Source organism: Prionailurus viverrinus, chromosome B4 (genome assembly GCF_022837055.1).
Source record: "Prionailurus viverrinus isolate Anna chromosome B4, UM_Priviv_1.0, whole genome shotgun sequence".
NCBI lineage: Eukaryota > Metazoa > Chordata > Mammalia > Carnivora > Felidae > Prionailurus > Prionailurus viverrinus.
Window position 1 is genome coordinate 100,110,916 of NC_062567.1, and position 15,314 is coordinate 100,126,229.

At 39.3% G+C, this 15,314-nt stretch overlaps 1 protein-coding gene across 2 annotated transcripts in view; it reads right to left on the reverse strand.

The window, feature by feature from the left end:
• Nucleotides 1-15,314, reverse strand: part of PAWR (pro-apoptotic WT1 regulator) — a 190,571-nt gene that overhangs the window by 103,824 nt on the left and 71,433 nt on the right. For both annotated transcript variants that reach the window (XM_047865731.1, XM_047865730.1), the window contains exon 2: nucleotides 12,051-12,182. In XM_047865731.1, coding sequence (XP_047721687.1) covers nucleotides 12,051-12,182 — 132 coding nt within the window. The remainder of the gene's footprint in view (nucleotides 1-12,050; nucleotides 12,183-15,314) is intronic.

The following is a 15,314-nucleotide window of genomic DNA, read 5'->3' on the forward strand; positions in this document are numbered from 1 at the left end:
ATGCAGGGCTCGAACTCAAGAATCACAAGACTGAGACCTGAGCTAAAATCAAGAGCCAGATGCTTAACCAACCATACCACTCGGGCACCTCACTCAACTAACATTTCATAAAGGTTTTCATTTATAAATTTCCCTAATCTTACTCTACATGAACTAAAACTAACACACAACATTAAATGATGTCTAAATATGCATTAGGAAAAAAATGCTAATAATGCCATAGGTTCCAAAACAACACCTTTCTCTCATTTTGGTTATAATTGAAATATTTTAAAAGATGACATCAGCTTGATTATCCAGACTACCTTTCACTGAAATGGAGTAAGCAGAATTGCTAAATGAGAATAGCCTTTACTGGATTTACTGATTTGTGGGTTACTGATAGATTGATTGAAATGATAGGAACAAGATTACAATAAATAATATTTCTGAAGTTTAACATAATCATTTTCCTTAATACTTTTGGTAAAACTCTGACTAATAACAGATTTAGAGTAGAATTTTAACAAATGTAGAAATGTGAAATGAAGATTGTTTTCAGCAACAGTATGGTGGCATTATACTAATTTTATATTTTGACCCAATTATAAATGACTTAAAGTCAGGATCAAACAAGTTTCCAGTTAAGTATACTAACAGAAGTTGTATAATATCGGTTTTCTATATTTCTTGCAGCATTTTTTTTAACTAGTCACTTGAAACATATCTCAGTTAAGTTTCACACAGTATTTTCTAAATTATTTTATGTTTCTTTATTTTTGAGAGGCAAAGAGAAACAGAGCATGAGTGGGGGAGGGGCAGAGAGAGAGGGAGACACAGAATCCGAAGCAGGCTCCAGGCTCTGAGCTGCCAGCACAGAGCCCAATGCGGGCTTTGAACCCACGAACCGTGGGATGACGACCTGAGCCAAAGTCGGACACTCAACTGACTGAGCTACGCAGGCACCCCTCACACAGTATTTTCTATGCAGCTAGTTTGGTGCAATTGATAAAATCAGAACCTGATCAAATTGTTCCATGTTCATGTCCAAGATCTGTAAACAATTAGAATTTAAGCTTATTTCTATATATCTATTTTTTCAATAGATTCTGAAACAGACAGAACACACTTAAACTTATCATTATTACTTTTTTGTTGTTGATGTTGTTACAGTGAGACAGAATGAGAGCGAGACACAGAGGGAGAGAGAGAATCTTAGGCAGGCTCCGTGCTCAGTGCAGAGCCCGACACAGGGCTCAAACCCACGACCCTGGGATCAAGACCTGAGCCAAAATCAAGAATCAGATGCTCAACCAACTGAGCCACCCAAGCACCCAAAGCTTATTCTTTATTGGTAGATTTAAATAGGGTCTTTTATTAGATTACACATTTTGTAGCTAAATGTTACTTCACAGTAATTCTAGCAATCAAATTACATTCCTTCATAATGGAATGTTTCTCAAAATGGATAGACTATATTTGTATGAGAACTAGTATAGAAGAAGAAATTGGGAGGAGTGGTAGCCTGCTTCTCGTGTGTGTATTCAAGACGGACAATTACAGATGCAGTTTAAAGTAATCTCTAAAACTCTTGCCCAAAAGAGAAAACATTAGAAAAAAACAAAATCAAGAGCAGGGATCCTCTTTTATAATTTAAAAATTACAATAATTTTTTTAATGTTTATTTATCTTTGAGAGACAGAGAGAGAGAGAGAGTGCAAGCCAGGGAAAGGTAGAGAAGGAGAGGGAGACAGAGGATCCAAAGCGGGCTCTGCACTGACAGCAGAGAGCCCAATGCAGGGCTTGAACTCATGAACCATGAGAACATGACCTGAACCAAAGTCAGATGCTCAACCACTGAGCCGCCCAGGCACCCTTAAAATTATAATAATTTTAAGAAGGAAAATGCTTGATGTTTTTTACACATTAATACTCTACGCAAATGTAAACTTCACCTCAGATTTGTTAACTAGAAGCCTCTATATTTCTGTGGCAACAAAGAACAACTCAATAATTACTATACCTATTAAAGTTGACAATTCCAGTCTAAATGGGGGGAAGGGTGTGGAAGAGAAATACCAGTATCACTGAAATGACTTGTAAAAAAACTGCTAAGACTGACATTGGTCTTAAAAGTTTCAAAGACTATGTAATTAGACCTTCCGGTAACCTCAAAGCCTGTTACACAACTGATTTAAAATAATACTTTGTCTGAAACAATCTTCCTTGCAATGGGATGGTTTATATTACTACAGGGAAGGAGAAAGACCTATATAGAGCTTAGAAAATGTTGGCAAGGCACCAACTGTTTGTGTAAGTTTAAATAAGACATTCTTGCTTCAGTTAAGCTTAGAATGGTCACTAAGGAAATCCCACGAATTGTCTTTACAGGTGCACTGGCAGATCAGAACTTGTAAAGTATAAACAAATATAAAAGCATGTGTGAAATATGATCAGAGAAATACAAGCCCAACTAAATATAGCAAAATAATACTAAAGTTATTCAAACAAACTAATTAATGACAAAGCCATAGCTCTCAATAAAATTATGGCATAACATGCTAACTGGCCCTCAGAACTAAATTAAAGCAGCTATACTGGTATATGTAATGTAGCAAGATACACTGCTGAGGATGAATGCAGAACAAAGTATCTGTAATGTATAATTGATAAAACAGTAAGAAAAATGAGAAAACAAGAACTTTATCAAATTAACAAAGATTAAAACAGGAAAAACTCATCACTGCCCTTCTTTTTCTGAATGATTCAGTCCTAAAGCCATTAGATAGGGCAGAGCTAGATAGGGAAGAAACAGTGCCCCAAACCAGGCAATCAGAAGACTGGAGCCCTACATGAAGAAGAACAGTCTCCAAGGAGAAGCAACCCAGCATGAGGTCTCAGAGTCTGAACATGAACAAAGAAAGACCCTAGGAAGGGCAGCCTATCACAGGATGACAGAAGCTAAGCAGGGTAAGGAAGGAATCCTGGGGAGTGGAAGAGGAGGGGTGATCTAGGGCAGCGAGTCACAACTCAAGCAGGGTAGAGAGGGCATCCAGGATGCCCAAGCCTAAAGAGTGTCAGCAGAGTGTTCATGCACAAGGAAAGCCAACATGGGATATCAGCAGAACCCACTTGTGGTGAGGAGGGCATAAATATAGGCAAAGGGTGGCAATGAGAGATAGGTTACATACAAGGGATTGAACAAATAAGAAAACATTACAGATAATGGGAAGCAAGTTTCTCGATGTTTGTTTCTCACAAAAGAGAGTTACAAATACTAGAATAAAACCCTATGAGATTAGAATTGAAAGTTATCAGTATAAATTCATTTCAGTATCTACCCAGATAGGTGTAGGTAGGTAGGCAGACAGAAGACAAAACAGATATGTACACATATGTATGTATATATAGATATACACATATTTTGTAGGTCTATCCTCAGAGAGGGACCAGGAATGGTGACACTTCAATAACATAAACATACCTACAGTGCATATCTTGGCTTCAAAATATTTTCCAGTAAAAGGAATCAGAGCTCCTTGGCTTCTTAAGGAAATAGCTGCTTCTAAGGTTGGTGTAGGAAAGTTAAAGATGAGCCTGTAATATCATATTATGCCAAGGAAGTATTCCAATTCCAAGAATGGAGAAGTGGCAAAGGATACAAAAGTTCAAATGAGCTCCCAGTGGCAAAATATGGGATAATTTGATCAAAATAAATGATGGTGTGACAGGCAGAATAACGACCCTCAAAAACGTCTAGGTCTTAAACTTGTAATCTTCAAACATATTAGGTTATATGGCAAAGGGAAATTAAGGCCGCTAATCAACAACCCTAAATAGGAAGATTATCCTAGATTATCTGATAGGCCCAACCATGTCTTAAACCCTGTAACTTTCAAACCTATTAGGTTATATGGCAAAGGGAAATTAAGGTTGCTAATCAACAACCCTAAATAGGAAGATTATCCTAGATTATCTGATAGCCCAACGTAATCACAAGGGTTATTAAAAGTGGAAGACAGCCCCCCTTCGGGTGAGCTCAAGCCCTGCTTTGGACGAACACAAGTCCCACTTCGGGTGAGCCGTGCTTCTCTCTCTCTCTTTTTCTCTCCCTTTCTCTCTCTCTGTCTCTCCTGGGATTCTCTTTTTCTCTGCCCCTTGCTCACTTATGCCCCCCCCCCACTCAAAAAGAAAGGGGAGGGGGAGACAGAGGCAGAAGAAAGTCAGAGGAAGATACGACTAAGAAGAATGGTCAGAAAGAAGACCTCCAGATGGCTAACACATGAAAAAATGCTCAACATCACTCATCATGAGGGAAATACAAATCAAAAACCACAATGAGATACCACCTAACACCTGTCAGAATGGCTAAAGTTAACAACTCAGGCAACAACATATGTTGGTGAGGATGCGGAGAAAGAGGAACCCTTTTGCACTGCTGGTGGGAATGCAAACTGGTACAGCCACTCTGGAAAAAAGTATGGAGGTTACTCAAAGAATTAAAAATAGAACTACCCTATGACCCAGCAATTGCACTGCTAGGTTATTTATCCAAAGGATACAGGTGTGCTGTTTCAAAGGGGCACATGCACCCCAATGTATTTTATAGCAGCACCATCAACAATAGCCAAAGTATGGAAAGAGCCCAAACGTCCATTGACGGATGAATGGATAAAGAAGATGTGGTATGGGGCGCCTGGGTGGCGCAGTCGGTTAAGCGTCCGACTTCAGCCAGGTCACGATCTCGCGGTCCGTGAGTTCGAGCCCCGCGTCGGGCTCTGGGCTGATGGCTCAGAGCCTGGAGCCTGTTTCCGATTCTGTGTCTCCCTCTCTCTCCGCCCCTCCCCCGTTCATGCTCTCTCTCTGTCCCAAAAATAAATAAACGTTAAAAAAAAAAAATTAAAAAAAAAAAAAAGAAGATGTGGTATATATATACAATGGAGCATTACTCGGCAATGAAAATGAAATCTTGCCATTTGCAACAACATGGATAGAATGAGAGAGTATTATGCTAATTAAAACTAAGTCAGTCAGAGAAAGATAAATATCATATGACTTCACTCGCATGTGGAATTTAAGATATAAAACAGATGAACATAAGGGAAAGGAAGGGAAGCAAAAATAATATAAAAACAGGGAAGGGGCCAAACCATAAGAGACTCTTAAATACGGAGAACAAACTGAGGGTTGCTGGAGGGGTTGTGGGTGGGAGGATGAGCTGAATGGGAAAGAGGGATTAAGGAGGGCACTTGGTGCTTTAGCACTAGGTGTTATATGTAGGGGATGAATCACTGGATTCTACTCCTGCAATCATTATTGCAATATTTGCTAACTAACTTGGATGTAAATTAAGAAAAAAAAAAAAGATAGGCAAAAATAAAATAAACTACACTTACAATTTTGCAACCGAGATAACTACTGTAATACCTTGCAGATTTTTTAACATACACATATATGTGTAATATATATGTAAACACATACATAGTATATATTCACATTTTTAAATAAAAACAGGATTATATTATATTTTTAAAAAGGAAGAAAGGTCAGAATGACAAAATGTAGGAAGTACTCAACCCACCGCTGTTGGCTTTGATGGAAGAAGGAAGAACATTGGAAAAGGCAAGGAAGTGGATTCCCTAGAGCCTCCAAAGAGAAATGCAGCCCTAATTTAAGCCCTTGAAGTCGTTGATTTTAGTCCTTGATTTTGGCCAATGAGACCCACGTAGGGCTTGCAATTACAAAGCTGTAAGATGATAAATTTGTACTATTTTTAAGATAAGTTTGTAGTAATTTGTTACAACAGCACTAGAAAACTAGTACAGACAGTAACAGGGTATAACCCATCAGATAAAATAAGTAATAGTGAGTCAATACAGATATACAGATATAAATACAGAAAGGTGATAGAAAGTTTAAAGAATTAAGGTACCTATATGGTTCAAAGTATCCACAAAATACTTATTAAGAAAGGGAAAGTGAAGCCTGAAAATCACATGACCAGAATGATCAGCAGTAGCAATGGGACAAATTACAATTATGTGCCACCTGATAGGATACACAATGAGAAGAATATAGCATCAATTCTGTGATATTCCTGACAAAGATCTATAACTTGAATCTAATTATGCATAAACATTAGGTAACCCAAACTGAAGGATATATCATAAAATAACTGACCTATAATCTTTTAAAGTGTTAAGATTAAGAAAGAGTCACTATGGAACTGTTTCAGAGTGAAGGAAACTAAAGAGGTAACAGCAACTAAATGCAACACATGATTCTGAATTAGATCCTTCTGCTATACTTAGAACATCATTGGGACAACTGGTCAAACCTGAATAAGATCTAAATATCAGATGGCAAGAATGTGTCATTTTTAATTTTCTATTTTTATTTTTTAATGTTTACTTTTTGAGAGAGACAGAGAGAATGAGGGGCAGAGAGAGAAGGGGACAGAAAATCCAAAGCAGCCTCTGTGCTGACAGCAGAGTCCAATGTGGGGCTTCAATTCACGAACTATGAGATAATGACCTGAGCCGAAGTCTGACACTCAACTGACTGAGTCACCCAGGTGTCCCTGATTTCCTGTTTTTTTTTTTTATTTTTTTAAAATTTTTTTTTTTTTCAACGTTTATTTATTTTCGGGACAGAGAGAGACAGAGCATGAACGGGGGAGGGGCAGAGAGAGAGGGAGACACAGAATCAGAAACAGGCTCCAGGCTCCGAGCCATCAGCCCAGAGCCCGACGCGGGGCTCGAACTCGCGGACCGCGAGATCGTGACCTGGCTGAAGTCGGACGCTCAACCGACTGCGCCACCCAGGCGCCCCTTGATTTCCTGTTTTTAAAAGCTGTCCTGTGGTTATGTAGGAGTCTCTGTAAAAAATACACAGGAAAGGGGAGAAAGGCTCTTTCCTTTCTGTCTGGTGGCAACCATCAGCTCAAAGGTAAGCCAAGATGGGTGTTTACAGGTACATCCAAGAGCTATGGAGGAAGAAGCAGTCCAATGTAACACGCTCTCTTCTCAGGGTACACTTCTGGTAGTACCAGCAGCTCTCTGTACTCGACAGGGCCCTTGCCCAAACTGGCCCAAAAAAGCACACACACAAGGATACAAGGCCAAGCAAGGTTATATCATATATTGGATTTGTGTGCAGTGTGGGTGGCCACAAACACCAAGTGCCTAAGGGTGCAGCCTACAGAAAGCCTGCTCATCATGGCATTAACCAGCTAAAGCTTTCCCAAAGCCTTCAGTCTCTTGCAGAAAAGTGAGCTGGACACCACTGTGGGGGTCTGAGAGTCCTGAATTCTTACTAGGTTGGCAAAGATTCTACATACAAATTCTGTCAAGTTATCCTCACTGATCAATTCCATAAAGCTATCAGAAGAAATCCTGACACGCAGTGAATCACCAAACCAGTCTACAAGCACAGGGAGATGTGAGGGCTGACATCTGCAGGCTATGAGAATGTGGCCTTGGAAAGGGTAACAAGGTCCACCATGCTACTGGTGGTTCTCGCCATGCAGCAGGGAGAAGACGAATACTCTCCAGCTCCACTATTACTGCTAACATAAGTGATGTTTGTAAAATTCTGAGCTGATACACAATTTAGGACAGTCGTAACTGCTTAAAAGTGTCCTTTAATTTGTCTGCTAAAATTCATTGTCTGCAGAATGTTCCATGAATGCACTGTCAAATTATGAAAATTAAAATGCAATAATGTTTGAAGACTATAAGTGGTGGTGTATCTTTTATCTAATAAGATAAACGCTTCTGTCTTTGCTTTATCTTATTGGGAAGTTTATAGGTCAGTGTTTAACTGCTGTTTGGTATAACAGGTGTAAAATAACTTCTGTTTAACAGTGGAATGCAGAAGCTAGCCATGTAGATTTGTTGATGCATGTAACGATACCAACAGCTTCATTGAGGTGATATAATGCTCTAGTGGTTTCCTCTCAAATGGCTGTTTTTAGGAGTTTGGTAAGAACAAGCTTTTTTAAATTAGATTTTGCTTAGAAATATGAAGAATATCCTAATCTTTTTATCATGATTATACGCAGAATAACAAAGTTAACCAAGGCCCACATTTTTAGGGTTAATCCGATATTCCATTTACTTAGTGGCTGCTTCTGAAAGAATAGTTTAAAAGAATGCTACCATTTTTAGAACTGAATAAAACTGCTGCAAGAGGGTTCTCTTACAAATGAAAATAAATCCTGCTTTACCCAAGCAAAATTGCCTTGGTCTCCACAGTACTGCTGAAGTTCACATAAAAGGCAAAGGCTCCTGTTCCATCCCACAACTCTATGGCATCCATAGAATACTGAATTTCATACAAAGCACTCAGTAATGGTATTTATACTGGGGTATATTAAAACTGATGGAAACTGAACATTAGGTAAATGAGAAGAATTTACCTTAAGATTTATAAGTTAGTAACCAATGCTAGGATTGGGAAACTGGTGGCTATCAGATAGTGTGGGGATAAAGAATTAAAGTTGGCGTTGATCAGCATTGAAAGAAAGAAAAGAAAAGAAAAGAAAAGAAAAGAAAAGAAAAGAAAAAGAAGAAAATTGAGGGTAATAGGACATGAGATTAGCAACTTATTCTCAAACAATTTAGGGGCAAAAGTTTCTGTACAGTACTTATAACATTTTTTCTTTTTTCCTTTCTTTTTTTTTTTTTATTTGAGAGAGAGAGAGAGCACTTGAGCAGGAGAGAAGGGTAGAGGGAGGGAAGGAGGGAGGGAAGGAGAGGGAGGGAGGAGGGAGGGAGGGAGGGAGAGGGAGAGAAAGAGAATCTTAAGCAGGCTCCACACACAGAGTGGAGCCCAATGCAGGGCTTGATCCCAGGACCCTGGGATCATGACTTGAGCTGAAACCAAGAGTCAGACACTCAACCAACTGAGCCATCCAGCCACTCCCTTATAACTTTTCATTAAACTTGAGACTGTTTTAAAAGGAAAATCAATAAATAAATCAAATAAAAACAGAAGAAACATAAAACTCATAAATGCCCTCCCACAAAATGCCATTGATTATATAAACTGATAAACCTTTTCTCATAAATAATTTAGTCAATATGTATCAGAAATTTTTTAAGTCCTTATAATCCTTTGTTTTTTGGCCCAATAAATTCATCTCTGGAAATCTGGACAAATAATTCAAAACACAAAAGTTTAACCTACACAGATTAAACTTCAGTATTATTTACAACAGTAAAAAAAATATATATAACCACTGAGGATTTCCATTAATAAGAAATTTGTGTTAACTACTATATACATTAAAATAGAAAACTTTAGGGACACCTGGGTGGCTCAGTCATTAAGCATCTTACTTCAGCTCGGGTCATGATCTCACGGTTTGTGAGGAGTTAGAATCCCATATCAGGTGAGCTGGAGCCCCGCTTTGGGTGATCCCTGCTTCTTTCTCTCTCTCTCTGCCCCTTGCTCACTTGTGTGCTCTCTCTCTCTCTTTCTCTCTCCCCCTTCCCTCCCCTCCCTCTCTCTGCCTGCCCCTGGCTCACTTGTGCCCCCACCCCCTCTCTCTCTCTCTCTGAAAGAAAGAAAGAAAGCTGTATGCCACTGAAAATAATATATGAAGAGCTCTGAATAACATGAAAAAATGGCCATACTGCAAAGAACATTTTGGAAATAGCATCACAATTACAAATGCACACTCCTTTTCACCCAGAAATTCCACTGCTAGGATTTTATCCTACTGATTTACATACACATATATGCAAAGCAATATGTATTTTAAGTTTTTCACCACCACACTGGTTGTAATAGTAAAAGATTATAAATAACCTAAATAGCCATCAATAGAAATTAGAAAAATTATGGTACATCTATAACATAGAACATTCTCCATTTGCAAAAAGTAATAGGGAAGTCCTTTATGTAATACTGAAGTCTCACCACAATATTAAGGGAAAAGAACAAAACAGTGGTATGTATATAGGGATATGTGTATAGACATACAGACATACATATAAAGATAAATTTGTTTACAGAGATACTGAGAGAAGTGCTGCTTATCAGCTCACACCATGTTATAACAGGGTAGGTACTTCTAGTACCTGGATACGGAGGCGCAGATAAACCTGGATCACTTCATCAGCCCTCCTGTCAGTATCTCTGACTCAAAGAGCAGTTTTGCATCTGTGTTTCCAAACTACTTCAAAATATTTTGCCTCTCTCTGCCAAAAAAAAAAAAAAAAAAAAAAAAAAAAAAAAAAAAAAAAAGCCTTTTTATCATAACCTTGCCAATTAATAGGGAAGTTTATATTTCATTTTGTTCATCAGTAAAATGGGGAGATGTTTGTATTGCTCAGAAACTCCTTTTAAAATGATACCATAGGAGCGCCTGGGTGGCTCAGTCAGTTAAGCGGCCGACTTCGGCTCAGGTCATGATCTCGTGGTCCATGAGTTCAAGCCCCACGTCGGGCTCTGTGCTGACAGCTCAGAGCCTGGAGCCTGTTTCAGATTCTGTGTCTGACCCTCCCCCATTCATGCTCTGTCTCTCTCTGTCTCAAAATAAATAAACGTTAAAAAATAAAGTAAATTAAAATGATATCATAATAAAAAACTTTTAAAAAAGTCAAAACTGGAGGTGCCTGACTAGCTCAGTCAGAAGAGCATGCAACTCTTGATCTCAGGGTCGTAAGTTCAAGCCCCACAGTTAGGTGTAGAGACTACTTAAATAAATAAACTTAAAAAAAAAATTTTAAATAAAAAGTCTAAATTAAACTCTGAAAAGATGACACAGTGGCCTAGGATCTCAAAATGTCAGCAAATCAATGTAATACTAGATTATATCAAGACCAATCCCAAATTACAATTTAAACAGAGTAATCTGCTTTATACTGAGGCATTCTGACACCATCAACTCCCAATTTTCTTTGCCACAAAAACCCAAAATAACAGCTAATTTGAAACCGAGTTTAAATGTATTTGTATAATTACATAGAAGTATAGATGTTTCTGGCAATTCACACTACATATGGTATTTTGTTACTATGTTTAAATATTTGGGGCGCCTGGGTGGCTCAGTCGGTTAAGCGTCAGACTTCAGCTCAGGTCACAATCTCGCGGTCCGCGAGTTCGAGCCCCGCGTCGGGCTCTGGGGTGATGGCTCAGAGCCTGGAGCCTGCTTCCGATTCTGTGTCTGCCTCTCTCTCTCTGCCCCTCCCCCATTCATGCTGTGTCTCTCTCTGTCTCAAAAATAAATAAACGTTAAAAAAAAAATTTTAAATATCTGACTTTGTATAAACTAGATACAACTCTTTATTTGCTACATAATTCTAATGAAATTATCAGCCTCTGGCAGAAGTGTCCACTCATACTTACTAATTCTAACTTTATTAAGAGCAAAAAGGTAATTATTTTTCCTGTTACTTTACAACAGATACTGTTTAAACCTGCTTAATGAGACAGCAGATATTCACTGATTGGGAACAAAGAACCACACAGTCAAAAAGTATTTGGATGCAAGGAAAATCAGTGGTTAAATCCATTGAAAGTACTTAAATGGAGCTGATGCAACCAAAAGGAGAAGGAAAAAATTATTAGAGTTACTTAAAATTATTGTTAAAATAGCAACTGATATCCTGGTATTTTTAAATATTCATTTGTAAAATTAAAAAATTAAACAAGAAATTTTTAGGGACACCTGGCTGAGTCAGTAAACACCTAACCTGATCTCAGAATTGTGAGTTCAGGCCTCATGTTGCGCATAGAGCTTACTTTAAAAAAACAAGCAAATTAATTAAAAAAGTAATTTACTTAAAAAATAAATTTTTAAGATAATTTTTAATTTTAATTGTTTTTTTAATGTTTACTTATCTTATAAAGAGAGAGAGACAGAGCACGAATAGGGAAGGGGCAGAGAGACACAGAATCTGAAGCAGGCTCCAGGCTCTATGCTGTCAGCACAGAGCCCAACACGGGGCTAGAACCCACAAGCCATGAGATCATGACCTGAGCCAAAGTCAGATGCTTAACCAACTGAGCCACCCAGGTGCCCCAAGATAATTTTTTTTAATTAAATTTAAATAAATACTCACTTGTAGCAGATAAGAACTGCCTGGATCTAATAAGCTGGCAGCTTCATTCTGCATCGTGTTCTGTTGTGTAATTGCATCTTCTCGTTTCCGCTCTTTCTGCCCTGCTTCATCGTCTTCATATTCGTCTAAGCACTGAAAGAAAGAATAGTTTCCATTTTATTTCCATATAATATTAACAGAATGTTGTGACAGTATGTGAAGACACATTTGATAACATTAAAGAAGTATCTGTGCATACAGCAATATGTACATTTAATTCCTGTAAACTAAATTATCTGCTTCAAATTCCAACCTCCACATTCATACCCCTGATAACTCACCTTTTCTCTAGACTCCAAATGGCAGTTACAGGGTTTGCCTAAAGGTAAGATTCATTTCTTCTTTTCTTACATTCATTCAACAAGTAAACAAATGATGTTTACCTCTTTTCAGAGAATAACAAAAGATATAACCAAGACGTGGACTTTTTAGACCAGTGGGAAGATTGTGCGTGTGTGCATGTGTGCGTGTGTGTGACACAGGAGACTAGTATGTTCTGCCATGATCCATGAAACTACAGGAAGCTAAATGTTAACTTGCAAGCAGGGTGAGACCTCAGACCCTTCATAGTTCTTGAGAGAGGTGAGGATTTGAAAGGCATATGCTCTGATCACAAGGAACATAAATAGCTTGAGAAGTATAGACTTTCCACTACATAACACAGAAAGAAGTTACACTGCCACAATTCCCCAGAATATAAGTAAAACATGATCAAAACTGATTTGGGGGGGTAGCACATGGGTGGCTAAGTCGGTTGAGTGTCCGACTCTTGATTTCAGCTCAGGTCATGATCCCAGGGTCACAGGATTGAGCCCTGCATGAGGCTCTATGGTGAATACGGAGCCTGCTTAAGATTCTCTCTCTCTAGAGGAATCAAAATAGAGGAGAAATACAGGGATCCAAAGTTCCCTCATCCATCAAACACAGCACTATTGAGGCCAGAAGACTTGGAATTCTAGGAATCTTGGCGAAAGAAGGACAGAAACATCCCCAGGGGGCCCACAGGGACAACCTGACAGACCATAGGTGCGTTATTGCAAATTGGGAGATAAAATGGGCAGTGTAGACATGGAGGGGAGGGATCCCCTTCTGTGGAGAGACAAAAGGAAGAGAAAGAGAGGCTGTAGAAGTGTACTTGGACAAGAGAAAAACCACGGACCGGGGAATAGAAAAAATGGAGAAGTAATCAATTTATAACTCGATCCAGGGTTGCAGGGCTTCTACCAGACTGGGGCCGGCCACCCTGTACATACACCTGGCGGGGGATGGGAGGGTGGGCAGGAGCTAGCCCTGGGCTCAGTAGCTAAGTCAGAGGCACAGTCAGAGAGAAAAATCCTCTCCCTGAGTGCTGTGGGAAGAAGGTAGATAGCTCCAAGAACAAAAGACCCTGCAGGCACCAGCCAGTCAGAGGCCCTTTGTAGGCTGGCTGGGGGGAGTGGCACTACCCCATAACCAGGGCCTGCGGAGCAGGATCCTTTAAGACATTGGGGTTTGAATCCCAGCTGAGCACCTGGAAAGCACAGCAAACTGGAGCCGGACAGAAGAGCCCGCTCGCACGTGCACAACACTGTGAAAATGGCCTGAACAGTGTGGTCTGGGACACCTGGTCAGGGAAAGAAAGAATGGGGTGTTGCCATTTTTCTCCCCATCACCAACAAAGTGGGGCTTCAGGGAACAGGACTGCAGCCCCCAGCGCGGAGGCAGGACTGCCTACACCAAACCACGCCTCCCCATGCCTCATAGCTACATATGTATCGACGCAAGATTCACACTGACTGAACCAGAGGGCCCCACCTCTTGACCAGCGCAACCACTGGTTCCAAGGCACAATCAGATACCAGTCCAGTGGTTTTGCATTTTCTGATTGATTCTTGGTTAATTCTTATTTTAGATATGTAGATAGGCTTTTTTCCTTCCCTTTCTTCCTCTTAGTTCATCCCTTCCCTATTCTGAATATTCTGGTCATTGGTTTGTTTAAGTGGACATTTTTAATCTATTCTTTTTACCCCTTTTCTGTATCTCCTTCATTTTCCTCTCTCTCTGGATTAAGTTGTATACTTTCTCTAATTCCTGCCTAGTCAATTTTTTCTTCTCTTTTCTTTTTCCCCACCCCTATCATTTCTCTCTTTATATGGCATAAGGCTTCTTCCACCACCACCACCCCTTTTTAAATTTTTTCCAGGAAAAAATTCGTTGTTACTTCAACAAACAAATCAAATCACAGCTGGTGGCAGGTCCAAACCACTATCATGAGTAGGGAGATAGAGCAACCAGTCACAACAACAAAGAGCATGCAACACACTCCAAAAATCACCTCCTAAAGGGCCAGGCCCTGGATGGTTTATGACCCTTTTTTAATATAATAGTGTTTGCAGGTGCAGGACACACAATAAGCTATTAAAACACATAAGGCACAGAAAACTAGCCAAAATGATGAAACAGAATTCTCAAAAGAAATTCCAGGAAGAAATGACAGCTAGGTAATTGCTCAAAACAGATATAAACAATATATCTGATCGATAATTTAGAATAATAGTCATAAGATTAACAGCTAGGCTTTAAAAAGTAGAGACTCTATTGCTGCAGAGATCAAGGAACTAAGAGATAGTCACAATGAACTAAGAGATGTTGTAAATGAGGTACAAAATAAACTACATGCAATGACAGCAAGGATAGAGGAAGCAGACGGGAGAATAAGTGAAAGAGAAGATAAAATTATGGAAAATGATGAAGCCAAGAAAAAGAGAGATAAAAAAAAATACTAGACCACGGGGAGAATTAGAGAGCTAAGTGATTCAATGAAACAATAATATCCGTATCATAAGAGTTCCAGAAGAAAAAGAGAGAGAAAGGGGCAGAAGGTTTACTTGAACAAATTATAGCTCAGAACTTCCATAATCTGGGGAAGGAAGCAGACATCCAAATCCAGGAGGCACAGAACACTCCCTTCAGATTCGACAAGAATAGGTCTTCACCATGGCTATGACAGTGAAACTGGCAAAATACAAAGATAAAGAGAATTATAAAAGCAGCTAGGGACAAATGGGCCTTAACACACAAGGGTAGACACATAAGGGTAGTTCCAGACCTGTCCAGTGAAAATTGGCAGGCCAGAAGACAGTGGCAGGAAATAGTCAATGTGCTGAAGAGGAAAAATATGCAGGCAAAAATCCTTTATCCAGCAAGGCTGTCATTCAGAACACAAGGAGAGAGAAGAGACTTTCC